This window comes from Ciconia boyciana, chromosome 4, assembly GCF_034638445.1.
Source record: "Ciconia boyciana chromosome 4, ASM3463844v1, whole genome shotgun sequence".
Lineage (NCBI taxonomy): Eukaryota > Metazoa > Chordata > Aves > Ciconiiformes > Ciconiidae > Ciconia > Ciconia boyciana.
Window position 1 is genome coordinate 67,653,591 of NC_132937.1, and position 27,619 is coordinate 67,681,209.

A 27,619-nucleotide genomic window follows, 5' to 3' on the forward strand; every position below is an offset into this window, starting at 1 on the left:
CATCTGGTCTATGCCTTTGCTCATTTATTTGCCTTTTTTAATGTGTTACACTGTAATTCCACTACATTGTTCACAAGAACAGAGCAACCATAAATAAATGCAATGCTCAAGCTGTGGGTACACCACAGTTCCAAAAATGGGAAAAACGATGCCCTCTCTTCTGACAACATCCATCAGTTTTTGGCTTTTTTTCCTACTATTCTCATAGAGCTAATAACTTCAGACTACAGTAACCGATGACACTATGATTTTTCTCCACATCTGTGACTGCCAGTTGCAAGTTCAGTATCTCGTAGGAATTGTTTAGGCTATTTTCCATAGCTATACTACCTTACATTCACCCACATCAAAGTTTATTGTCTAACATCTTGCCTAATCACTCAGTTTTGTGAGTTGCCAACAAGTGAGGCAACAGTTGGTTAACCAGAAGAGCTTAATGTCACCTGCAGAGCTGGAGATCTCAGTTTCTACTCTCTTCCTCATGCCATTAACGAAAATGTTGAAAAAACTAAACGCAGCATCATTCCTTGGGGAGCCATACTGCTGACTGAAAGATGACCATTTTGTGTCCAATCCTTTAGCCAGCTTTCAAGCCATAAAGATTGCTCCTGTATTCCTGTGTGAATGTAGTTTCTTGAATATCCTGTAACATGGAACCTCGTCGGAGACTTCTGTGTCCACCAGATCCTCTTTGCTCAGGACACAACTGAAGCCATGCTGACTCTCCCAACAGCCCATGCTTATCCAGGTGCTCAGGGATCTTACTGTTTTTTATTGGCTATTACGGCACCAGAAAAGGAACTCAAGACTCCCTAGTCTGCAGTTCAAAGGATCCCCTAAAGATCCCCTTTTCCACAGGCAGGAATTACACTGCAGTCTGCCAGTCCTCTGGCAGAGTGGCTGTTTGAAACCGCTTACAGCAGCTTATGCACCATGGCAAGCGGTTCTATAATCTCCCAATTGTGTTCTTCCAGGAATCTCAGGTGACTGCCACCCTAGATACCTGTTGGCATCTAACATACCTATTTGGTCTTACATTCTCATATATTTCCTTCAACTTGATCCAGCTTCTCTGACACTCTGCTATAAGGAATGTGCAAGGTACAAGAACCCCTGCAACATTTCAGCTGGAAAGGCCAATGCAAATAATTCACTGAACTTCCCTTTCATAGCTCTATCATTCTCGAGTGTTCCTTTCACATTGGTGTTATCACATGGTCCCACTGACTCCCTAGTTGGCTTCCTGCTTTTGATGCATGTCAAGTCCCTTTTACTATTAGTTTGAGTATCTTTCCTAAAGACCTCTTCAAATTCTTTCTGAGCACTCTTAATTTTCTGTTTACAATTGACCTGCTAGGCTTTAGGGCCTCCATTCGTCTCCTCAAGCAGGCAAGCTTTCCATTTTGAATATATTTTTAGAATAAGCAAATGGCTGCTTCTCTGTCATTAAAGATGACAATGAAAACTGAATTAAAAAAACCCCAAACAACACAAAACCTAAACCACATCCTCCAGAACAAAGCAGCAAATTCCCTCCAGAATAAATGGCAACACAGCTAAAAGTCAGGTGTTCCTTTTCTTTAAGAAAGGTACGAGAAATGGTAACTACTGTAACTTTTGGTCACTGCTTTAGCTAGCCAGCATGTATCTGGGAAGAAGTAAGCCCACTACACACCAGCCAAGCACAAACCCTGTGCACCACTTAAATCCCACTTAATACAACAAAATAGAATCTAAGTAGGATTTAATTAGCAGAGAGGCCTACTCTAGCCCTCGTGAGCTGCAGTGAATTTCACCTTTACTTATCAGCTGAACTTAACTGATTTGACATGCATTAATTGAAATTTTACTTATCCATCAGGCTGGATGGAAAACGTATTAATGCAGAGGGATTGTTGCTGAAAAAGACCAAATCCAAAAAACAAGTAAACTCGGGTGGGAATGTCTATGAGTGCAGAAGGCTATTGCTTCCCTGAACACAGCTGGAAAGGGCTGCCTGCTGTCACCCTGGGCTGTGGCAGAGCTCTACAGGGCAGGCACACGCACGCACACCCACCCAGCATGCTGGGACTCGGGCCACAGGCTGGGCACGTTCTCAAAATGTTATCATTTTCTAACAAAACAGGTATTTTAGTCTGTGCTGCTTCTCTGAATGATGATAGAGTGTATTGAAGCAGTAAAATTACCTTGCTTTCAAATTCATGCTGAGAAGGAAGAGGCATTTTTGCTATGTAGACAGAAAACTGCTTCAAAATGATTCACACACCTCTAATTAATAGTTTTGTACTACAGATGCCGAAGGAATCAGAGCCAGAGCTATCAGCATTATAACATCCTGAATTCACTCATTACATTTAAAAAGAACATCTTTTTACTGTGCAACTTTCCATCCCTGGTTCCCATCCAGAAGTCTTTTCTTTTATGATGTTGTATAAGGGTGATGGGAGGATGATTTCAGCACAGGTCACTCATCTGTTTTAAACGGATTAAGGCAGAGTTAAAATGTACTTTTCCACTTTGAGATAAAGCCGACATTCTTGTTAGTGGAATATTCAGAAACAGCAGAGCATAAACATTCAAAATTGCACGGACGATATCAGCGGCTGGTAAAAGACCTCTGACCCCTATTTGGGAGGCATCTTTCCTTTTGCCTGATTTTTAGTTGTTGTGATTCAAGTGAGTGCGGGAATATTAGCACGACTGGGTACTAAGTAAGTGTGAAGAAAATTTAAAATAATGATTGTTTCTTTTGCCTGCCAACTACAATAATTCTATTAGACTTTCAAATGTGGGTCTGTGACATTGAGGAGTCATGCCCAAGAGGAATTGAATTTTCTTGAAACTTTTTAATTATACAAAATATAATATCACATTCCATGATGTCAGAGTTATTTTCTTTCCTTCTTTACTTTTTAAAACCAGAAGATACTTAATTTAAAATTGTACATTAGCACATCATTAAAGTTGCAGTTTTTGAATGCACAGCAGTAAGATGCCAAACCAAAGATTTTGACAGTACAGCTATTTGAAAGCACATACGTTGATTTCAATGGGAGTTAAGACTGTGGCTAAGTATTCTTCCTGGACAGAATGACAGTCCTGATTGGGGGCCCCAGTTTATTAAATCGTGTGGATATCTCTATCACATCTATACAGTAGACTCTTTGCAGAGAATTAAAAGGAACAATCACTCAAATAAAGATGCATTCCCTTTTTGCTTTGAGTAGAAAATATCATGCCTTTCAGAGTCATTTCTCTGGCTGTCTTGCCTCCAGGGTTTGCTCTCCTACATGTTTTCAGAGCATGTCTAAGGGCTTGCATCACAAAATGGAGGCACCTCCATTTTGTCTGACCACCACCCTCTGTCAAGGCACCTACCCCTCTCCTCTTGCCTAGTTCAGTGGTTAGGGAACTCACCTGAGATAAATAACTTCTCCTCCACTGAATATTACTCCGTTACACCCAACCTTCCATATATTAAGGCTCCCAGAGTGGCATAAGTCTGCCTGCAGCTGCAGAATGGTGCCTAAGTCAAGAGGCGGGAGGTATTTGTCGTAGGGACTATGGTAGCTGTACCTGCTGCGATGCAGGGCTTGATGGATTCAGCTACCAGACACAGATGCCCAAAATATGAAAAATGCAAATAACAAAAGAAGGTTTACTTTTTATTGAAAATGTAAAAATCATGTGAATCATGTACAATATTTTCTCATAAGGAAAATTTTAGCTGTTTCATAACGTTTCACAAAACTGTAAAACATTTCATTTCTATAAAGACTTTTTCATAAAACAAAGATTAAAGTAGTATTACAAAGCTATTTTCTAAATCATCAACAGAGAACTGAAAATGTTTAACAGATTAATTCATACAAGTGGCAGGAGGAAGGACTCTTCCATTTGTAAATCTGCAAGAGGACACACAAAGGTATAGAGGGGCATGGGTTTTTTGTTTCAAAACGTTCAAAATCAAGTGACATGTTAAAAGAGTACAGACGTGGATTCATGGGATGGTACAAGTTCTAGGACTGCATTTCTCTACACTACCTCAAACAGTGCAACAGTGATTCAGTGTAAATCTCTACAGTGTTTCATTGATTCAATACTTGTGTTCAAGTACGTGTCCATGAGAATGATCAAAATCCCTACTTAGCTATTTTAATTTTCTTGTTTATAATACGTTATAAGTTACAGTAGATTATCCCCTTCAGTATGTTTCTAAATCAAATGAACTAATTTCACAATACATTCTGTAATAAGCTGTTCAATAATGTTAGCTTACTCACCTCAACATCTGTTGCAAAATACACAAGATCATTCTGACTCTGAATGCCAAAAATGTAATAAAATTAAAAAGGGCTTTATTTCCATATACAACAAAACTATTCAGCTAAATTAAAATAAATTCAAGATAACATGACCTTTTTTTTGGCAACAGAGAGATGACCCTACTGAAAATAAACATTTAAAATACTAGTTACTATTTTTTAAAAATTCTGATAAATGTATCCAAAATTGTTCATATAAAAATTAATTATGAAAACGTCAGAGGATAAAACAAGTTGGCTGTCTAACCTCAACAATTAAGGATGTATGGCAGGCAAAAATAAATTAATTTGATTAAATTATATGTGATCTGATAATATTTGGTCTGAAGAAGCGTGCGTGTGTGTGTGTGTGTACGTGTGTGTGTGTGTTTATAAATAATAAGATTGCAAAGAGCTGAGAGCCAGCCAGCCTGACAGAGGTCAACTCTTTTGTTGCATTTTTTGCGCATAAAAGTCCCTGCACGTCTCACAGCACCGCTGATACCACCTCATGTCTTGACAGAGGTTCTTCTCTCTTATCACCCTGCAGTACACAGGCCACTGGTCTCCCAGGCACTTGAATGTTAAAGCAGCTGTGAAACAACAACAACAAAAAAATCAAATATACATTACTGTTACATTTATTAGTGGAGAATCAGGTAGCAAAGGTGACAAGGACACCAGAAGTCTATCTGGGGAAGGGAAAGGAGAATCTTTTGTAGACATTCAACAAAAGAAAGTAAAAAAAAATCCTCCTGCTGTCAACATTTTTCAACATTAAAATTTTTTAAGGCCAGCTTAATTTATAAATTGGATTAAGTTGCATTGAAACTAATTGGTTTAATGTCATGCAGCTGTCTCCTCATGAGAGAGTGAAGCCCATCTTTCTGCCCTATACAGAGGTGGGCTGGGGCTGGGGCCAGGGCTACATGGGGGCTGCAGAGCCAGTTCCAGCAAAGCCGCACAACGTAGCAGCTCCAGTGGAAAGTGCCCTCAGTCCGAGATGGAAGTTACCACTGGAAAAACAGGAAGCCTCAGCTTGATTAACACTGGAATGGGGTTCTCAGTGACACCTATAAGGGGATTTTTTTTTTATCAGAGGCAGGTAGGGAAATGTAGGAAATAGAGCATGGAGACTGCTGCTGGTTTTCTGATCAGCTTTTGCTCAAGAAATCAAGACTTTGTGCCATGTTGTCAATGAATGGAAATTGGACAAAACCATATGATGTCTTACATCCTCTTTCTTTGTAAGTGAACTAATATACTAGACCTTTAGTTTTGCCTGGCTTCTTTGTTCAAAGGAACAGAAACATATTGTCTTGCTAGCTTGAACGCTCCAGATGCCACACTATGAGGCACTCTTACAAGGTCTGAAGACAGCAAGTCCCATAGTACATTTTGTAATGCAAATCCATTTTATCTAGAAAAATCAAACTTACACTATGGAATCAGTGACAGTTGATATCTTTGCAAATATACTTGTCCAGGCCCAATTATCACATTTTGTGTTTCTCAAATGCACAAATGCTGTACATTTCTTACCTTTCGGTACATTTATTTCTGTACATTTCTTACCTTACCTCTCCTCTCCAAGTACATTCAAAATGTTGTTTTTTTTTTTTTTTAAATTGTCTTCCAATACACTGGTCTGACTGCATCACCCTTTTTTTAATCACTCCAATGGGTCTTCCCTCCTCCATGTCAAAGTCAGGCTATTAATCCTTACCTTCACATCTTCTATGTCTTATCTTCACCCAGTTATTCAGGTTGCTCTATTAGTAGTCTGTTGCTGCTTTCTAACTGGGGGAATCCCTGACTACCAAATTCTTCCTCACAAACCTTCTAAAATGACAAGGACATCACACTAGCCTGAAAAGCCGCTGTTTGGTTTACTCTACCTCCTCCCACAGTTGTTATAACTGTGAGGTTCTTTCTAGCAGTCATAAACATTCAGATGCAGAAGCCTGACTTCTGTTGTACGTCTTTTGTACAAAACAGGCATATTTGCATGTGTGTTGTCTTTTTTCTTGTGAAGCCATCTGTTAATCAACCCACCTGTTTCGCTTATGAAAACCTCTTACAGTGCTTATCATGGACCCTGGTACCAAATTTGCACACTCAGTTATTCAAGCTGTAGCACATACATGGAATTAATATGGGAAAACAGTGAAAAATAGGGCACAAGAAACAGACATCATCCAAAAATCATCAGAAACACTGAATTGAAAAAAAAGTCAATCTCACAGAAGATTTGAGTTACTCTCCTTTTTTAATAGAAGGGAAAAAGAAACTGAGAGCATATTTATAAAAGAGTAGAGATGGTGCAATCTACATCAGCTTCCACTAGCCCTCCCCCCAAATCCAGAGGATCTATACTGCATAATAGAAATGGAACTGAAGGCTGAAATGATCAATATATTCAAGAGAAGCATTGCATTATGTATTTTGGAGATATTAATGTCTCTACCAAACCAGATTCTGACTTCTGCTGTAGATTACTAACATCAGTGCTACGTAATCCATTCTATGAGGACAACATAGCCCAATCTTTTTTTGTGCACTTCACATTCAGTCAAATTTTAATGAATCTGATGCTGTATTTTTTCTGTGAAACTTCTGTGATTCACTTTACTCTGTGACACAAAGCTGCTTATACCTCACCAGAGGGAGAGCGTCAGTGATGGAGTGATGGCCTCTTGCTTCTGAGAGATCAGTAGAACAAAGAAAGATAAAAGTACGAAGGCCAATTTTACAATGGTGAAATAGCAGAGGAGAGGGCCATAAGCAACAGCTGCCATCTCATCCAGCAAACTGAAACAATGACTACTACACAGAAATGTTCCAGGGTTAAAAACTTCAAAGAGAAATACCCTTCACTGACTTAAAGGAAGGATTACATACAGCCTGAAATGTTAGACTTGCTTTCCATGCAGGAGTAATCTATTTGACAGGAAGGTTTATCTTAACAAGGGGTCTGGAAAATCATCTGGAAAGGGTATGCCGTCTTACAGCAAGCCTTTGAATACTCCCCAGTCATGCTCAAGAAGCAGATGAACAATTTGGGGAGCTAATGGTAAGACCATCATCAACAACCCACTAAGAAATAACAATTAACAGAATTAACAGTTCTGTGGTTATGCAGTAACATAATTTCTCTAAGACCAACAGACACCTAAGTTCCTCCAGAAACAGCAAATCTCTTCGTGTTAGTAATTTTCCTTCACACGTTCTAATCCATCAGGCATAGATTGTAGACATCTGAACTAAAGACAAGTGGAAAGAGCTATTTGTATTTGAGGAACAAATAAGGGCCTCCTTGATCTCACAAATATCATGAGAACGTAGTTTGCAGAGCTTTTAAGAGAAAACAAGGTATTTTCTTACTTTAGAAATGTTTGATAAAATTGAGTGGACAAATATATGTAAACATACATAATATGTTTATAATGTCTCTAAAAGAAACATTTTTCATCTTGGATGTGTTGTGTCCATAATATCATACAGTTCCATAATATGGTCCTTCCTGGGATAGCAAAACCCTTCACCATTCTGAGATACAGTCTCTGATACACATTGGAAAAGTGAGGCAGAGAGATGAGTCTCTGCATAGAATTTACATCTCCTGAGTCCTAGCTCTCTCTTTTTAAACTGAGATCGTCATTACTCTATGGAGAGAAAGAACTAAAAAGAGATTTCCAGTGGGAACATGTCATTTTGACTACTTACCTAACCTGGGTGATGTTATTGTGTTAACATTAATTTTCTCATTGCAGGGGTGGAGATGACAGGGTCTGTAGGCTGCAGGCTTTTCTGAGGAAAAGCATTCATTGCCGTGCCTTCCTGTGATCTTGTGCATGCACTGGATGACTCGGGACTGCATCCCTTTGCCACAGGTGATGGAGCACTGGAACACACAGAAGACACACATTCATTTGGAAGGTATTTTTGCCTGTAAACATGAAGGTCAAATGCCAGTCCAGGCAAAGTCAGTGGCTGCTCCTTCAGTTGTCAGCATTCCAAGACTTCTGCCTTCCATTCTGTTAGCTAAATGAAAATCAATTTAAAAAGCACAAATAAATTGGCAATATTTATTGAAGGACTGATTCCAGCATCCTGTTGCTATCAAGGTCCATTTTGTGAAGCCTGTGATGAAACTGAAACGCAGCAATGTGCCTGAAGGGAGCAAGGGCTGTTCCCCTGTATCTGTAGCCTAATTTACTCTTACTAGAGGTGAAAGTGATGGAACAAAAGAAAATGCTCACAGACACTGACAGAGAGAAGCATTTTTAATTAAGCCATTACTCCTGCCAGTACAAAGTGCTTTTTCTACTGAGCAGAGTGTATGCCTCCTGTCTTTGCATCATATTGGCATGTTTTCATGTGTGTCCCACAAATGAAACACACAACCTGAGACACGCTGCGTGGCCTTTAATCAACCTTCCCATCTTGTTGCCACAGAGAATGGGGTGACAAAATAAAACAGCTGAGCACTGTAACAACGGTAACATTCTACTTCTATCACAGTAACATAATATGTTAGAATGAAAACTTGGGCAGTGCCCTACAGATGCATACAAAACCTATTGCAAACCAACAAAATACATGCTTTCCCCTTTGCTGACTTTTTGTGAACAAAATTTCACAGGGCATGAATTATTTTTCTGCCCATTGACATATGTTCTATTGCTTTAACTAAAAATTCATTCAAAGAATTATATATTGCAATTTGCTCCTACCTGCTAATAATTTTGGCTCAAGTACCCACAAATTTCATTAAGTTTCCAATAAGTTTACTATAGAGGATATCTTCAAATATTAAATCAATTTCTTGCAATTAATGATATGAGCACTGGCTGAAAATTGATGCCACTACCATCCACAAAATCCTGAAATTATTTTTCTTCTAAAAAACCTTAATTGCATAAATATTCAGAACACATTTCCTCGGGAGGCTTCAAGAAGCAGCTGAAAAAATATTGAAATGAGAGAAAAAGACAAGGAGAGGGCGCTATAACAAAAGAGGTTTCCCAACCGTCCTGTCTCAAGATGGAGATGTATAGTTTTCTGAAAAGAAAGAATAAATTTTTAGTGTAGGAAACACTAAAGGGGTTTTTACCCTTTAGTTTTGTTATCTATGTGTTTTTGAGTGACATTTTAAACACTGGTACTTGGAGGAAAGATTTTCACATGCCAAATGGGAAGTAGAGGGCTTCCACCCAAAGATGTACATCAAGAGAAGTGAGACTCCTGTCTTTTGGACTCATGAGACTCCAAGAGAGGTACAAGAGACTAGGATATACACTTGAAGAGTGTTTTCACAAGGGACTGAACAAGGTCCAAAGCACACTTCAACTTGTAACCACATGAAATCAAACACTGGCATAAAGGCAGCAAGTGGACTTGATTTTGCTACTGTTTTCAGTGATGTATATCAGGAGAAACTCCATGAAGTCAATAAAGAACTATAATTTCTTGCAAAGTTAATCAGATACAGCTTGCATGAGCCAAGGCATGCAAAGACTTTCAATTATGAATACATAATTTTCTATTCAATAGCAACCACAGCTTAACATATGAACAAATATGCTGTTTACAGGAGGGAATCCAGCTAGTACCGAAGTCTTTTCAAAGTAGAAGTCTGTCATCAACTTTGAATTTAGTATACTGCTTTTAAATTGCATGAGAAAAGGCCTCTCAACAGAATTCCTTTTCCTGAATTCTCTGCCTTTTCCCTGTGCAGCTAAAAATAATATGACTTCCTATAATGGCCAACATTATGTACATGGCAAACATGTATGTAAACACATATACATACCCAAATTTAATCACCAATAGCAGCCAGAACATCGCTCTTAATCTTGCCAAAATTCCAGCCACTTCTTGGATTCCTCTCTCCATAATTTCAGAGAGGTTTCTCTTTGGAATATTTTAATGGAATAGCAAGTGAGGCAATGGAATAGCAAAACTAAAAAAAAAAACAAACCCAACAACACAAAAACCCCCAAAACCTGAGAATGAAGGAAAGATGAAGACAATCTTTAAAGATTATCACAATGATCTTAATTTAGAGTAATTTTGCATACAGTATTGTATTTTTTTCCCTTTAGTAAAACACTTGCATGTTTATTAACCAAAGCTAGACTATGTGTGATCTTGTAGTATGTATGTATCTTCTTTTATCACCTACAGGACAAGTAGGTGGATCTGGTACATAAGATCTCCTAAAAATAATTTATCTGCCCTTAACCTTTGGTTATCCTAAAACGAGTAGGTGCAACCTAGCCATCTGGAGTAATGGAGGGGAGAATGGGATTTGAAAACACTAGACTTCTGCTGACAAAATGGGCTCCAATGGTTTATCTACTAATTGATAATGCATAACAATTCATGTATGCAGGTGCCTTTGTGGAGAGCAGTCTGGCAGAAGTCATATCATCTTTATATCAAATGAGCTCTGATCTGAAAGCTTCTCATGACTGTAACTGAGACAATATGCAACAGGCAGACTCAGCTAATGAGTGTTTAGGCCCCGAGTTTCTATGCAGAATTTGGAAAGATTTTGGCATTAAAATCTTAATTGGTGAATTAACATCCCTTTAATGACTGAGCTGCCACTGGCCTTTGTGAGGTATTTCAAAGACCACTATGAAGCATTACAATGTAGTTTTCTATCCAAAGATGCATACATCTTGCAAACAATTAACTTTAGTCTTGCATGACCTACTTATTAACATCACCACTTTAGAGGAAGAAATTGACACTAAAGGATGATAAAATAAAATGTCTCAGTCCATATAGGAAATACGTGGCAAAGCAGGAAACAAAATAAGAAATTTGCCTTCTGTTTTCTTTTCACAGAAATTTACTAGTTTTTAACTTTGTCTTTCTTCTTATTTTATAAAACTGAGAACTTATTATTAAATCTTGTAAGATGTTTGGGGAAAACTGTGCAGAGGCAGGGCTACCACACTGATTTGCAATCTGAAACTTTCAAAGCCAGCCTGATCAGTTTACAACTAAAGAGAGGTTTTTCCAAACCACTAGTGTTTTAAAATCAACTAGGGATCTGATAGTCAAGCTGTGCTCGTCCCTGTTCACACATCATCATCATCATCAGTGTCTGACTTCAGAATTAAGAATCCTACTGATTGGAAGCCAGAAAAAAAAATATCTTTTTACCGTATCTATATTATCTCACATTGAAAGTAGTATGAAATAGTATGAAATAAGGACAACTCACTTCAGGTATGGCATTTAGCAGTGCATTTGCTAGCTACACAAACAGTAAGATTTCTGTTTGTCTCCATGAAGTGGTCTTAAACCTGAATTTGTGCTGCATACACACCAGCCAGCTGCTGGCATAACTGAGAGTAGCCACTGAATATTGGAGGATGAAAGGCATCCATAATATTTTTCTTTTTCACTCTGTAAAGGTACGGACTTGGTCCAATTTCACTAGGAGACACCTCGACTTCTGCAAACCAGCTAGATGCAACTCAGAGCAACAGCTCTGACCCTCATTTTGATACTCATTTTACTGCGTATGCATGTGTGCATTCTAGCTGAAGCAGACTCTTCCAAAACTGTCTCCTAAGCTTGCCTCACTTCTGGATTTCTCTCACTGAAAATATTCAACCTGAGGCAAATACCTCTCACTAGATGTGCAGCTGTCACATTTTAGGTAGCACTTGTGGCATGTAGCTAGAGCTGCATAGCTTCTGTATACTTCTGGAATTTCAATGTTTAAAACCATAACAAAGTTTCAACTTACAGCAAACAAAAATACTTTCACTTTTACATATTAAGCAGTGAATTTAATCAGAAAGCAATCTATCTGTCAAAACTGCTTGTATTTTCCATGATTTTATCTATAAATATATATATTAATATAGAGCTTACGTATATAAAATTTACAGAAAATGCCCACTCCAAACCAATCTGTAGCAACGTGCATCAATTCAGCAGATCTCAGATTAATTTCAACCCACAGCTTTTATTACTAGTGAATGAAGAATACTTTTCTATAGCTCTTCTTCCCACCCCCTCCACCTCCCTCATGTCTCTCTGGCACATGCTACACTTTATTTTTGTGGTGGTTAATCACATTTTACTTTTGACTGTTCAGATGACCTATGCTTTAAGGCCATGTAACTGATTAGCAAAAATTCCCATAGGACAACTGCGTTTGTAGGTTTAGGCTAAATGTTCTAATACGCAGCCAGAGGTTTTTTTATGTGGCTGTTAATCTATGCATTTTGGACACAGTCCTAAAGGTACTGTAAAACCGTTCAAGCAGCAAGACATGTAAAACATTCCTGTTAAAGATTACAAAAAATTCCTGGATAAATATAGTTAACAGCTATTTTTTTTTGCAAGTTTTTCTTTCTTTCAAATAAAATCGACCCACCCTGTTTGAATTTTGTCCTACTTTTGAACTTCTTTTAGACATAATTTCAAGGACAGAAACCTAGGCGTTAAATATAACAATCCTTACACTTGGCATGCACACCCGTTACCCAAGATTCCTTCTTTCTGTTCCCTGCCAAAGATATATATTCTGGAGAGAATACATATTCCCAAGGCCAACAGCTAAGGAAGGTGCTGTAATGCTTTAGCTGCTTCCAGCTGGCCTTCATAAGAAGTAGGAATTCCTAAATTAAGGGAAAAATTGTCACTGGCAGACAGTAACGGTCAAAATGCATCTTTCTGCCAAGACAACAGGCAATCACTGCAGAGGCTGATACAATCCACAATGAAAAATCCAATCTGTGACAATATTAACAGAATTGACTTGGACAATCTATTTTCAAGAATAAATGGATTGTTCAATAAAAGGTTTTTACAAGTCTAAGTAGCATTCAAAGTGGAGAGCGATGTACTCATAAGGAAACTCAGTGATGATTTCTACTGGAAATTATTAGCAGAGCATTCCTAATCATTTATGTATAGGTTCATCAGTTCCAGCATTTAAGCGGTTTCAAGCTTTTCATAAAGTGAGTGTGAAACAAGGATAGCAAGCAATCAGACTTTAGCAACAGGATTCATATTTGCTGATGTGCTTGCAATCTTTTCATATATCCTGTATTTTTATGAAGTTTGCCTTTGAAGGCAGGTAGTAGATAAAGTGGTGCATTTGTCTTCAACAAAGACTTTATACTGAGTTTAGCAATATTCTTAAAGCTTACTAAATAAAGCAAATAACCTGCAGTTTATTTAAGAACTTTTTTAATTTTTTTATAAAGGCATTTGTGAATAGTGTAACTAATACAAAAAGAGGGACTAATGGATCCAAACATAAGATGGAGTCTGAGTTCTCCCATGCATCATTTCCAGGAAGGTCTTACTGCCTCTCTCATTTCTGACACACCCAACACCTCGGTATGTGAATGCCAAATTTAAAATTCAGAACTTGTGCTAAGTTTAGCTGAAAAAATTCTGCTGTTGGTCTCTCCTAAGTTTAGCAAGTTTGAGTTGTCCTTATTTATTTTATTTTTCTTTTCTCCTTTTTTTTTCTTCTTTCCCTGCCCCCCCCCATTTTTCTTTCTAGCTCTTCTTTCTGCAGTAATAATTAGTACTGGATAACTGTTCAAAAGAGATAAGATTTTAAAGTAAGATAGACAGAGCCCCAGCTCACCTTTGATAAGTTGGGCTAGACACAGGGTTCCTATGGAGGAAACCCTCATCACCTCATCTCAAGAATCTGGACCTTTCTTTTCTCTTTCTTTTTTTTTTTTTTTTTTTAAATCCGTGTTAGCTTCCCATGCAGAACAATGCAGTTGTTTGGTGGACGATGCGAAATTGCCTTTGGTAATAAGACAGGAAGCAACTGAAAGTTTACAAGTAAAATTTGGTTGAGGAAAACCACGTAGAAGTTGGTGTAATATGACTATTAATGAAAACAAAAAACAAATAATTTTTTCTAGGACAGTATATAAAAATCTGTACTTGAGAATATCATTACTCATTTACTCTGAATCAATAGCGGGGTTTGATAGGCTTCAATCTCAACAGACTCGCTGGTCTCAGCTCAGAAGTAGCAAATTCTTTGTCCATATTTGAAACCCAGGTTCAGTTCCCCAATTTCTTTCTTGGATGAAGTAATGAAACACAGTCACCCACTTCATGATTTAAAAATCTTGATTGTCCCAATGAAACTAGTTTGTTTTGTTAGGACAGCTGGACTTACTAGTTCATTTAGAAAGCTTGCTTAGAGAAGTACCGGTGGGACAAGAATGTCCTCAAGCTCAGGAAAGGCTGATGCTGCAATATACTTCTTAGAGGACTATGCAAGGAATGGGTAGAAGACCCTTGAATTTTGAAGGGAAAATTTCTTGCAAGACTAAAGAGTTTTCTAACGTGGCACAGAGGATAGATTTGGATCCCTCTGGAACCAGAAAAAGAGCAGAAGGGAAGGGTATTTTTTTCTGGTGGGTTCTTCCACCAGCTTTATACTGACTTAAAAGGCTTTATCATTAAGATTTTCCTTTCCTCCACAAACAGACATCAGATGATTGTATTATTTTCCAAAAAAATACTAAGATAAAAGTTCCTGAAAACTTGAAAGTGAAGATTAAACTTCAGCATTAAGCTGCAAAAATTCCATCTATGACAACCTGGAGTCCTGATCCATAAGAGACTGTATTACAGCCTCTCATTTCCCCCCCAAAATCAAGGAAGTTATCAGCAATTTTCTCTCATCATTAATGATCTATGTCAAAGCATGGACAAAAGCTCCAATACTAACACTGTAATAGATACAGGAAGCGATGTTTCTCTGTATGCTCCAGATGTACTTTCCTTTCACATAATTTTCCATTTTGTATTTATACTTTCCATAGATCTATATTTAATACAAAAACACATTCGAGTTTTAAGATGATTTTAAGCATACCTCCAACCGAAAAATCAGTTTTTTATTCTTATTTAGGACCTCAGACACATTGTTAAATAGTATTTGACATCAGAACACTTGTGGATTTTACAAAAAATAAGCTGGTGAATGCTGACAAATGATTAATTACACATCAGCATTCTACATAGCTGCAGTATTCTACAGTAAAAAGCAGAGATGTTCAGATTTATTGATAATATACAAATATATCTTCAGTGAACATTTTTAAAATTGCAGGGCAAGCTTGACTTTTCTATTAAAAAAAAGAGTTAGGCAATTGGTCCAAAACTAAAGTCAACTGTTTCACCACTACATTATTATCTCTTTTTTCAGGTAAAGGTGCCTGGCAAAATGTGTATCCCTGCTTAAGCTTAAATGTGATATACTCTCTAAATTGACTGAAGACCATTGCAATTTATAGATCTATAGGGCAACCATAAAATTATTTCCATGCTTCTCAGTGATGTGAAGCCTTAGCTTTTATTTTCCCAGTTCTGTAAATTTTTTTTATCCTTCATGGTTTCTAAAGGCAATACAGACACAAAGCTAAAACCAAATATTCAGCTTAATTTTTTGATAAAATAGATCTGTGATGGTTGTGATATTCTGAGATGTGGGAAGTGAAAACAAACTGTATGAGCACCATTTCTTTATGATCTTTACCCTCCTTCCAAGGAAACAAACAACTCAAGTCAACAGCACTTTTACAGAACTATGTCTTGTTTTCAATGTCTTTATGGATATTTTATCAATTCTAAAGATAATAAAGGTTTGCCTAAGGCTGTATGTTACTTTTAAAGTATGTCAGCAAAGAAACCGGAAGGAGACAATTATTTGTTAGAGCCATGTGATAAAACTGGTTGTACAGATGCAACTCATAACTCTGTAAGAGGATTCACACTTAGTGGATTAGACTCAATATTATACTGCCAACACTTTGTAAAAAATCTTTTATATGGCATACTGTATATATTACTGCCATTAGTGCTTAGTGATAAATAAGACATTATTATATCTCACACTTTCATATCTGAGATATCACTGCATGGTATTTTGGCAGCAGATTACTTTCCATTTATTAAAACTACCAAACACGCAACAAGAATCTGGAAGCATTTAGATTTGACGACCTCATAATTACCTTTATCTTTCCGATGAAACTAGTCAGAGCATGTCATTCTGGACTGATGAAAATGAAGTCTTAAAATTAATTTGAAATATTAGCCTTTGAGTATATAATTTAATGTTAGCATATATCACAATGCTGGCCTGCTGCTCTGTAGAAAACTGTCCAGGGAAAACCACAGCTTATTGGCACAAAAATGTAATTAAAGGATTATGGCATTTCTAATGAAAAGACAATTCAAAGAGCCAATTAAGGACATAAAGGAAATGTCATAGGAGGGGAAAAAAAACCTCCAAGAAACTCCTTTCTCTTCAAAATTTCTACTGTTTTATCTATTTACTTTTCAGAAATCAAAGAAACGTATGTCAAAAAGCTGTTTTGTACCACATAAAATTAAGTATTTGCCTTTAAATAGCATCATGCTATGTAGCACTCTCAAGTTTTTCCAGTAGTATTAAAAGTAAAAGAAAGAGCTCATTCCTAACAGTGGCTTTACTTCCTTTACTACCATATTTTAAATCTTGAAGATCTGAAGTGATAGCAAGTAACTCAGCTAAATGGATATAAAAGATATTAAAAAAAACCCCCACTACAAATTGAGAATTTATGAGGAAACTGAACCCTAAGGACTTTTTTTTTAGCTGAATTACCATGATCCCACATACGGGTCATTACTTTTGAAATAAAAACCTTAAAAGAGAAACAGAGAAAATTAAGTAGAAAAATAACTTACAACTATCAATAAAACTTCCATTGGTTAATTTTCTCTTCAAAATGTCTAAACACATTCTTTATTGGAAGAAAATGGATTTCCAGAAAATGATTCTAACTGCTTTATTAGTAGGAAAACCATACTGAAATGTAACACTTACATTATGTGTGATGAAGTCACCCAAAAGCATGACTGTCCTGATGGAGCTATCAGAGAGCCAGCAGATAGACAATGCTGACCTGAGTTGTTGTGATCCTTTGATAAACTTACCAAAGAATGATAATTTCTTTTGGGTGACTGTTTTATGTCAACTTTATTGAAAGTATTTGTGGCAAGATTAGATGAGGAAACTCTGGAGATTAAACATAAATCTATGAACAACAGCCTGAAACAGCACAGATAAAGCAGAAAAGTAAATCTTTCTTACGGTATTTAAAAATATGTAATATTGCCTGTAATTCTTTAAAACTGATAAATGAATAAAGTTAAGTAGCTATTCAGATTCTGTCTTGCCAGTCAGAAATCACAGACTTTAATTTGAAATAATTATTTCAAAAGAGATTTTCAAGAATTCGTTATTAATTATATTTTTAAAGTATTTTCAGCTAGTAACTAGTTACCAGCTATTAGAAAACAGTAAAAAGTGAGAATCACACAGATGAAAACAAAATAACAAAAAATAAACCACAATAAATACTTTTGTGACAAAATTAGGACTTCATAGAAGATCAAGTTTATCGCAAGAATGAACACCTGAAGCAGTATTATCCACATTAACTGCATGAAAGACAGGATAAAAAAATGCATGAAAGAAAAAAGCTTCCCAACACACAAAAATCAGTTGGATCACACAAGAGCAGAAGGATTACATAAATTCTAACAGAACCGAAGTGAACTGGCTAAATGAGTTACCGTTGGCAGATGATACAGTCAGAGATGCGGAGGAAAACATTTGGAAAGAGAGAGAGGTGATCTTAGAGATGGAGATACACCAGGCAAAAGAACACCTACTGGATGGAGTCTCAACACTGGACTGAGTAATTGAATTTTCCTGCACACATTGACAGCTTTGGAATGACTTGTCTGCTATCAGAGAAAAAATCTAAGTATTATAATGAACAGACCGACGAAATGATTTGCCCAATGTGTATCACTAAGCAAAAGCAAGAAAGAACATTAAGACAGAAATTAGAGTAATGAACATGCAGCAAAAGCCTATGCTGAAAAGATAAAAAAAGTATGTGGTTCAAAATGTCAGGGGACTGGTGTTCTCCTCCAAACTGTGGGACCAATCATGAAAAGTCAGACGAATGGCAGTGTTTTCCAGTTTGTATACTGAGATAGTCTTACGATGTAGACTCAGGTACATAATCAGTTACTGTGAAGAGACTGGAGATCCTTATGTAGAGTGGGTGTACATACACAACATATTCATTTCAGTTAGGTGAAATTCTGAGAAGGTAAAACAGAAGTTGCTGCTCTTGTTTGTCTTCTTCCCCTCTTTGCTGTCCAATGTTACTTCTAATTCCATTAGCTCCTTTCTTACTTACTTACTTGTGGTGTTATGTGATGGTATTTTTTGCACATAAATTCAGCATAGCTCCTTGGGACACTGAAATTCTGATGGTCAGTGTAGTCCCTATCTTATAAAATTTTGTTGAGAATAGTCTTTTTAGATCGAGCCTGATTGAGCAAGAATTAGTGTCAGCACAAGGGATGTCAATGTCCCTTGTCAACACTGAAGGGATGCTCAGTGTTACTACTCTTCCTCATTCAGAAGAGTACTCTAGGATACACATCCTGCTAGTTGGGCTATAAAGTTCCGCATTGTAATGGTTGTGTAGTAGAATGTTAGAGTAAAGATTTCACTGGTGAAGTACCGTTTATCTACCTGCTGAATGATGCATCAGCCTTCCAGAAGACTAATTGTTCAAAGATCCCAGCAGCCCTCAACAAAAATTGGTAGGCATTTCTGGGAAGTCCTGGATATAGGACACTGCTTCTATTCAGCAATTCCCAAGAATGTTTTCCTTTATTTAAATCCATGTTTATATGCATATGTGTGCATATGTAAGTCCCCCGCAGCAGTAATGCCTGGCCTGGCACTATAAGGCCCACAACCAGAAAAGTCTGGGAATTGGTATTTGGCCTGATCTAGACTGCACTAGAATGGCTTGGAAGACAGCGGCAGCGGCAAAGGAGGTGATGGAAAGCTGTTACTGCTATCCTCTGTGAATTCTGCCTTTGTAGCTGCGTGGCACATCTCCTGCTAAGTGTGAACTTGTCTCCTTCTCCTGGCCTTGTTTGGTCCAAGAGATCACAACGGCCAAACGTTGAAAGACAGCACTGAGCAAGCCTCAGCACAAGCAAGTGGGTTTCTGCTATCTTCTCTTTAGTAGAAACACTTAACAGTTATTCAAAAGCATACTACTTGTACTCCTAGCTCTAGTGATTATAGCTAAGGTGGGTTTTTTTACCAATTCTTGTTTTCTAATTTCTAATACAATTTTTTTCCCTTGAAGGTAATCCCCATCTCCTTTTTAAAAATAAGATTCAGTATCAAAGTTTAATGTTGCAACACAAATGTACATATATGGTTTTCTCTTTGTGAAGACATTCAGTAAATGCCATGACGCTTAACAGTTTAACCAAACTTTCTCCCTGAAGCCATACCTTCGTATTACTCAGGAAAATTTCAATGAGCCTTTCACCTAGTTGGTCCAAAAAAAAGCCATTCCAAGAACTTATCCAGTTGACAGTATCTTGTTTGACCAATCCACTTCTCATGAAAACATTTCAGCTTAATTTTTGGGAGCTGGAGCAATTAATTTTTAATGTTAAAGAATGCTTGAAAAATATTCTTACCATTCTAGACATTCAAATTTTTTACCTCATTGTGTATAGTCAAAGATGGTTTTTAAAATGACAAAAAAATTGTTATAAATTAGCATTTTGGAAATCTGATATATGCAGTTTTTGGACTCCAGATTACTGACTCTGTTCATCATAGTTTAAAAGGGCCATTAATGCTAACAGACAATATCAGCACTTTTCAGGCTGCTAAACACCCACACTGTCACTTTTCAGTGAGGCTGTAGGAGGAGTAATTTCTTTGAACACAGTAATTTGTGTCAGATCACAAAGCTCAGTGGATGCCCTGGATCTCTGAATCCAGTATACCACTAAAATATCTATCGCAGCTATCTATCCTTTTGAGCAATGCCAGATTGCCAAATCTGGCAATTCAATAAACGGCTAGACAAGCTGCCAGTACAGAAGGTAATTAGAGAATCTAAAGGGACAGTTAGTCATCAACAATAGAAAACAGCAAAATAGAGATCATGTGTACAGCATGGATACCTACAGTCTATTCAACTTAAGATAAAATGGGCTACATCATATAGTGAAAAGTTTTTTAAAATTCATGCCAACTGACACAGCAATTTCTGCTTCACTAGAAATAAAAGTCTGCTTTGATGATATAGACACATCTTTCTCACACTAGTAAGCCAGAGTCCAGTCAATCATACCGGTCAATTTTAAGGCGTGCCAAACACCGGTAAGGCAAATAGCAGCCAGACTGCTTCGCTTATAGCTATGGTTTCAGGCTGTAGGTAGAACCACAGAGAATATGGCCAGAAGGAGCACCCAGAAAATTTGTAAAGCTGCCCAAAGGTTCAAAGTCTATGACTGCATACTAATACTAACAATATTTAGTTCTGAAATATTGCTGTGCATACATGGAAGAAAATGCCATTTATTTATAAAGTTCTCAATTATCTATTTTAGCAGCATTTTTGTCATTTTACTTCTACTACCAGGGAGTAAGAAAAACCCAGCTTGTTCAGGTATATTTCAGATCTCCTCTTCTTTCAGAATTTCCTAGACTTTCTCTAACTGTTAATGTTTATGAAGGTGACTTAGAAGTCAACCTTTTCACTACTGATTTGTGTCTCTAGCATGCACCTCAGCATGCCTTCCTGAAAATCAGTCTTTAAAATCAGCACAGCCCAAAGCAATTTCATATAATTGCCGAACTCATCGATGTTACCCTTTTCTTTCTCAGGCAGGCAACAACAGTGGCTGTGTAAGTGAATCTCCTCCTTCCCCATACCACTCTTTCAGATGGCACCCTGCAGCATGCTGTACATCAGTGCAACAAGACTGTGGCTGTAGAGACCTGCTTAAGCATGGGGCTGTATTTGCCTCTGTTACATGCTGCCATCTTCCAGGCATCCTCTTCTAGCTAGGAGGGTTGGTTTTTTTTCATCTGTTCCCCTTCTTTTTGCATTATACCATCTCTTGTACTCCATGAGAAGGTCATTATGGGCACCCACTTGTTTATTTCTTGAAGTGAATGTTCAAAACAAATGTATAAAGGCTGTACCTTCTGCTTGAGACCCTCTCCTAGGATGCATAGGAAAAAAAAGAGTAGCTGTTATCAGGTAGATTTAAAATGTGTTTTTCTTTCTTTTCCTTTTCATTATCTGTTTGATTATATAGTTCTCCCCCTACCATGTCACTTGTCAGATAAGACTGCAAGCATCTTTCAGCAGGAACTGTAAGCTTCTTCTGTTCTTGTTTGCTCTGGCTTTGTTTTTCTATGGGGCCTAGCAAGGCTCAATCCTGATGGGAACTATTGATGTACCACAACTTAATTTTTTTCTAATATAACTCCACTTACAGATAATGCAATTCAAGAGACAACACAACATCTGCCCATAATTACCTTTTGATTCCAGTTTGGCATTCCCCAAAAATTTGCTTAGCCTAAAGAGGCTTGTAGCAGAAAATCAGCAAAGATGTCCCAGTAGATCTAAGTGTGATAAAGATACCAGAATTTCCCGTTTATGTGTGATACTGTGTGTGTGCAAAATGGGTAATGTCTACTTTTAAAATCCTTTCCGGTTTTATCAGTGCTTTTGCCTGTTATTCAGGATGATCATGTTCTGTTTTTCTAGAAACTAACATGACATTACATTTATTTCAGGCAAAATGCTACAGTACATTGATCTATAAAAAAATCCTTTACCTGAAACAAATGTTGTTAATATTACAGGATCGGTTAGAAACGTACAAAAAACTCTCCACTCTCGTTTCATTATATTGACATGTTCCATATGATTTGCTCATACTTAAATTCTGAAACAAAGACATACCTCATTTGCTGGAAACTAACTGTATAATTAAGTCAATATAAAAGTTGCTAACATGATGCCAGTATTATTTTGACTTCTATTATTTCACAAAAGTCACATAATTTCTTTGTCCATAAATCTATTAATAGTGTCATATTTTGACTCATGGCCAGCACTGTTCTGTTCCTGGAATCCAAAAGAGCTAACAATTTTGGATGGGGATCCAAAGAATAAAACCAAGGTTAATTACCTTGTCAGTAAAGCTGTAACATTAATATTATCTAAATTGTATTTTTTTTAATTGAAGGAGACGAAATCAGTTGAGTCTATTTGCAATGGACATTTAGGGGTTATTTAAGCGCACAGTTTAAAGGTTGAATGTCCCATGTTGTTGAATAGTTGGCGAAAAAAGAATTTTCTTTTTTCTCCTGTCTCCATTTTCACATGTTCTTTGATTGGGACAGAAGAGAAGCAATCCTCATCACTCACAGCTGCTTTCTGTACCACTCAGTTGGGAGATCTCTCTCTGACCTGTTGGGTTCACTCTGTCTCACCCCAACAGCTGGAGACTTGACTTCCCCACCGATGCACACGCACACACACACACACTTTCTAGACAGCACTGCATGTACTGGCTTAAATAAATAATTTGGAATAGGCCACTAATTCTGGGACTCATTGGTGTGAAAACCAAGCAGTTGCTTCAGATGTTCTTTCAGACTCACTGGAAAAAATTTAACAGATTAACCATTGTTCTCCATTTTTGCTTCTTCAGGCTTTAGACAAAGTGAACTCCATCCCAATCACTGGGACCATTATCCCAGATGTTGTTATTTGACTTTTCTGCATCTCTGATCTAACACATAGATACAATTTAGAAATTCTGCTCCTGCTGGTTCTTTAATTTCTACTAAATGCATCCTCTTTCCAGCTTCCATAGCCAAATGTCTTTTTAGAACTTATACCATATTATCTTTTCTGGTCTCCTATACGCATATACTTCAAATTTCTTCATCTTACAAACGGCTGTTCCTAAATTCTACTCCGTTGCCCAGTGTTTTGATCCTATTATCCCCTGCTGAATCTCTCCAAAAGTTTCTGATATAATATCATATCAACCCTAAGCTTTTAATAAGTATTTTCAAAACCCACTCTCCAAATTATTCTCCCTTCCAAAATTCATCCTGCCTCTCATGCTTCATTTATTCCACCAATGTTCTGAAGATTCTAGATAATAGCAAATAAACCCCCCCCAAAAACAAACAAACATAGCTTCCTACATGAAGTACCCTAGACCTGCCCTTCGAGCATGCTATGCTGTTGACATTCAAGTCTTTTTTTGGAGAATAACTTCTATAATGATGTGAACTTCTCTAGTAAGCCAGGTAGATGTGTAAACATGCAGTTCATATGCATTTCAACTCTCCCCTGCCTACATGTTTATCTTTAGATGATGAATTCCTCTGAGCGTGACCCTGTCCTCATATAGCCTTGAAATGGGTGGCAATGGGCAGCTAGTAAGACTGAGCTACACCTTACTCTAACTGGTGCTATACTAGCTATGAGCTTTCCTCATCTGAAGGTAACTTTTGCATTGTTAAGTATGGTATTCCAAGGATGGCATTCACTGGGAAAAGACAATGTAATTGGTAATGTTGCTAGGTGCTGGCTCCAGAAGCTCAGTTTGAGCCTTTATTCTTTACTTTCTCATCATACTCATTTTCCTCATGAGGGCATGCACAGGGCCCAACTGATGTTAAGAACAGCCCAACTGATGTTAGCATATCGAGCCACCTTGCTGACTTAAGAGCTATTATGGAATTTAATGCTGCACACAGGCCAGGTTATACAGCATACTTTTAAATTAAGTCAGAGTTTTAGAAGGATTGATGTGTTAATTGACCTACTGGAGCTTGCAATTTTGGTCAAATTTTCTTTGATCTTGGTATTATTGTTAAAACATTGAGCAGAAGAATTATTTGATCTCTGTGTGACTGTACCTCTAAAACAAATTAACTCTATTACAGCTCTACTATGATTATTAATAGTGTTATCTTTTCAGTAATAGTGCAATTTAAGCTTCATTTAAAATTATGCCTTAGGAGATCAAGGGGAGCAGCAAAGCCAGTAAGGATCACATTAAGCCTCGTTTCAATGTGTAAGAAGTGTAATTTAAATTTTTCAAGCCAAGTCTTGGCATTAGCTTGGGGGAACTTGGCTCTGCTCAAAGGAACAGCCTTCTGTCAATGTCAAGAACAACCCTAAAGAGTAAAAATAGTGAACACAGAAGGCTGTACTGAACCTCTGAGTTAGAAACAAACAGTGAGCAAAGATTAACATTTATCTGAGCTTTCCGTTTGTTTCCCCCATTGCAGACTTGTATTCCCCATTTCCCCCATGGCGTACATTAAGATGTATGCCATGACTTCATGTTGCTATGTACTCTACCAATGGAACAGAATAGTAACAGGGAAAAAAAAAAGGAAATCCAAGTATAATTTAAATTGAACTCATGTCTCTGTAGAGAAATTAAAGTACCTATTTTTTGGTATAAATCTTGGAAAATCTCAGCTGCGTAAGTCACAGTCAGGCTGTATGTTCAAAAGGTTTTGTCAATTCCATATAAAATATTTCCTCATCTCCTAATTTTGAAGTTTAAAGTACACTTTAGGTGACAGCGTTACAGCTTTCACTGTAGGAGGAAAGCAGAACATACAAGATGTCAGTAAATTTTAAACAGGAAGAAGCAAGTTCTTGTACATTCATCTATGACATGGACGTTTGTGAAAAGTACTGAATTAGAGAATAAAGTTCTTCTTTTTTCCAGAGGGCACTAGGAACACAGTGTAACTGTCTGAGCATCCCCACATAGCCTCAACAACCCTGATTTGAATGACTGCTTCAACTAAGAAAGCAGATGGTCATTTCTCCATAGTCTACTCCCTGCTGGTGCTAGTGCTAAATGATTGCAGGTTTTTACTGCAGTTCTGTGGTATGGAAATGCAAATACTAACTTTATTGCCAAACACATCTTCTTGCAAAAGCAACCCTGCTACTGAAGGTTAGTTCCTTCTGTTGTTTAAAAAATTAATGGTTATACCACTTTGTGCTTTTGAAGTAGCTAAGGTAGGGGGGTTATCTTCTAGTTTTTGTGAGGCTGTTCCAAAATATTTCCAAATATTTTAAATGATCACCACTAAAAAAAAAATCATTTGACACTATCCTTTATCCTTTAAACGTGAAAAAAGTAAAGAAAAGGGAATAAATAGTAATATGATAGTGACAATTCGTACCCCATCGTCATAAAATGGGAGCTCCCAAGCAGAATTCTATGAAACACTAGTTGCCCACAGAGTACTTGCAGCTAATTCTTGGAAGGCTGGCTAGTCATACACTGCTGGCTTTAGTCCTTGTTTCCAGCTGTTACATCACATGAAAGACAACTAAAAATACATTAAATACTTCTCCATACAAGCAAGTTAAAAACTGGTGCAATAATGTTAGGCACTGAAAGTAGAAGTGTTGTGTGCAAAGTTATGAACAGAAGCAAGAAAAAAAACAACATTACAATCTCTCTGCTAAAGTGTGGTCTGTGATATGGCAAGAGAAAACCTTGACTTTTAAGGTTCAATTTCAGTATTTCAGCATGTGTTGATATTCTAAAGTGTATCAGATGTTCAAGGTCCCAGTCCAATAACACACTCAATCACAGATCTAATCAATATTTTCTGTTACAGTTTGGCCTATGCTTATGTACCTCACTGAAATCAAAACCCATAAGCCAAGGAAATAATGTACCGACAGCTACGTCAAGTGTTCAGAATAGACAGTAATAGATGCTTCCCAGACATTAAATGGTCTATGTGGAAATTTAATAGGCTAAAGGTGATTCCTTACAAGGCTGGAGGGTGTAACTTATTGGAAACACAAATTAATAAAATGTGCAAACACAAATTAATGAAATGTGCAAACTGTGAGGCTGGAGTGAGCTGCAGTGAAGGAAAAGAATTATAATTGTTTACAATTGGATAACATATAAGTGGCAAAAAATGTGGATAACATATAAGTGGCCCTGCTTGGGAAAAGGGGCAGGGGGGACATCCAGTAGGATGGCCAAAGCGAAGTATTCTAAATGTTTAGTAATGGAAATTAAGTTATCTTCTCAGAACCATTCTGTTAAGAAATCCTTGAAAAAGATCCCATATCACCATGAGAAATGCATGACAGAATCAGGACAGAGAACAATGAACATTAGGTCCCTGGCAGCCTATAATGGAGGTGGAAGGGGCAAAGAAATACAATAGAGCATCTCACAGAAGTGTGTGTAATGCAGAGCCAATTGATAGCCTCTACTCTGCAATCCAGGGACAATCAGAAAGCTCTTGCTGTGAGCCAAACACAGTACCCCATGCATATGACACCTTGTCTCAGTAACATATCAAGCCAGAAGCAGGTGAGAAAATAAGTCAAACTAAAAATAAGCCAAGACTACTTCAAGACAAATGCTACTTCATGTAATAAAATGTCATTACTATTCTCAAACAGGTCTGAAAATGGAATAATCCTGATAGGTGTCTTCTCAAACAGAAATGCCTGACTCTGTCCAGTGCACTTCAGTTTCTGAGTTGTTTGCCTGCCTACTGACAACAGGAAATTTATATCACATTTGAATGATACTGAAGATTCACCTCACGCTTTCTTCATATTTCTAATTTTATTTATACTGTTGTCTCAGTGTGACTACATGTTTTGGGTTTGTTTTTTTTTTTTGTAGCCTTGTTCCCTCAGCTGGGAGACTCCTACACTTCTGATAAAAGCAATTCTTACAAAGAACTCAGCTTGCAAAATGTATTATGCTGTGGAACACTAGTATCAAGGATGCCTCACCTTAGACCAGTCTCCCATTCTCCAGACATAGCATTTGGAATAGTCCTCACAGTCCTCTGCTTCTTTAGGTCTTGTGGACAAAACACATTTCTTGCGGGGATTGGTGCACCTCACAGTCCGATGCCGTACTCCCTTACCACACTTTACAGAGCACTGTTGAAAAAAGATGTTTTTCAGGTTTCTACAAAAGTCACAGTCACCCCATGTTATCTATTTCTAATTACCTCTGCCAGGCTAACATAAATATTTCAAGACTTCAGTAATTTTGTGACTTCCAATCTTCAATTGCATAGACACTGGGTTTGTTAAAAACTAACAAATGAACAAAAATTCCTTATGGGGCAGAATGATAATGGTTGCATTTTCAGCTAAAAATATTTAATTAGATCAAAAATTATTTGCTGCAGGAAAAACTAGGCTTTTGGATAAGGAAACATCTGAAAAGTTATGATGAAGTGAATGCAAAATGTTGTACTGAAATTATTAGGCAATCTTTGTTCTACGAAGGAAAGGAAATGTAATGAAACAAAATCTAAATAATGTTCATAAGAATAAGATATG

The 27,619-nt window shown here is 37.2% G+C and overlaps 1 protein-coding gene across 1 annotated transcript in view; it reads right to left on the reverse strand.

Moving 5' to 3' along the window:
• Positions 1-4,745: 4,745 nt before the first annotated feature.
• The window catches only part of ADAMTS19 (ADAM metallopeptidase with thrombospondin type 1 motif 19), a 151,869-nt gene continuing 128,995 nt past the window's right edge, over positions 4,746-27,619 (reverse strand). The window contains exons 21-23 of the mRNA XM_072859462.1: positions 27,059-27,211; positions 8,031-8,208; positions 4,746-4,897 (exon numbers count right to left, since the gene is read on the reverse strand). Coding sequence (XP_072715563.1) covers positions 4,746-4,897; positions 8,031-8,208; positions 27,059-27,211 — 483 coding nt within the window. The remainder of the gene's footprint in view (positions 4,898-8,030; positions 8,209-27,058; positions 27,212-27,619) is intronic.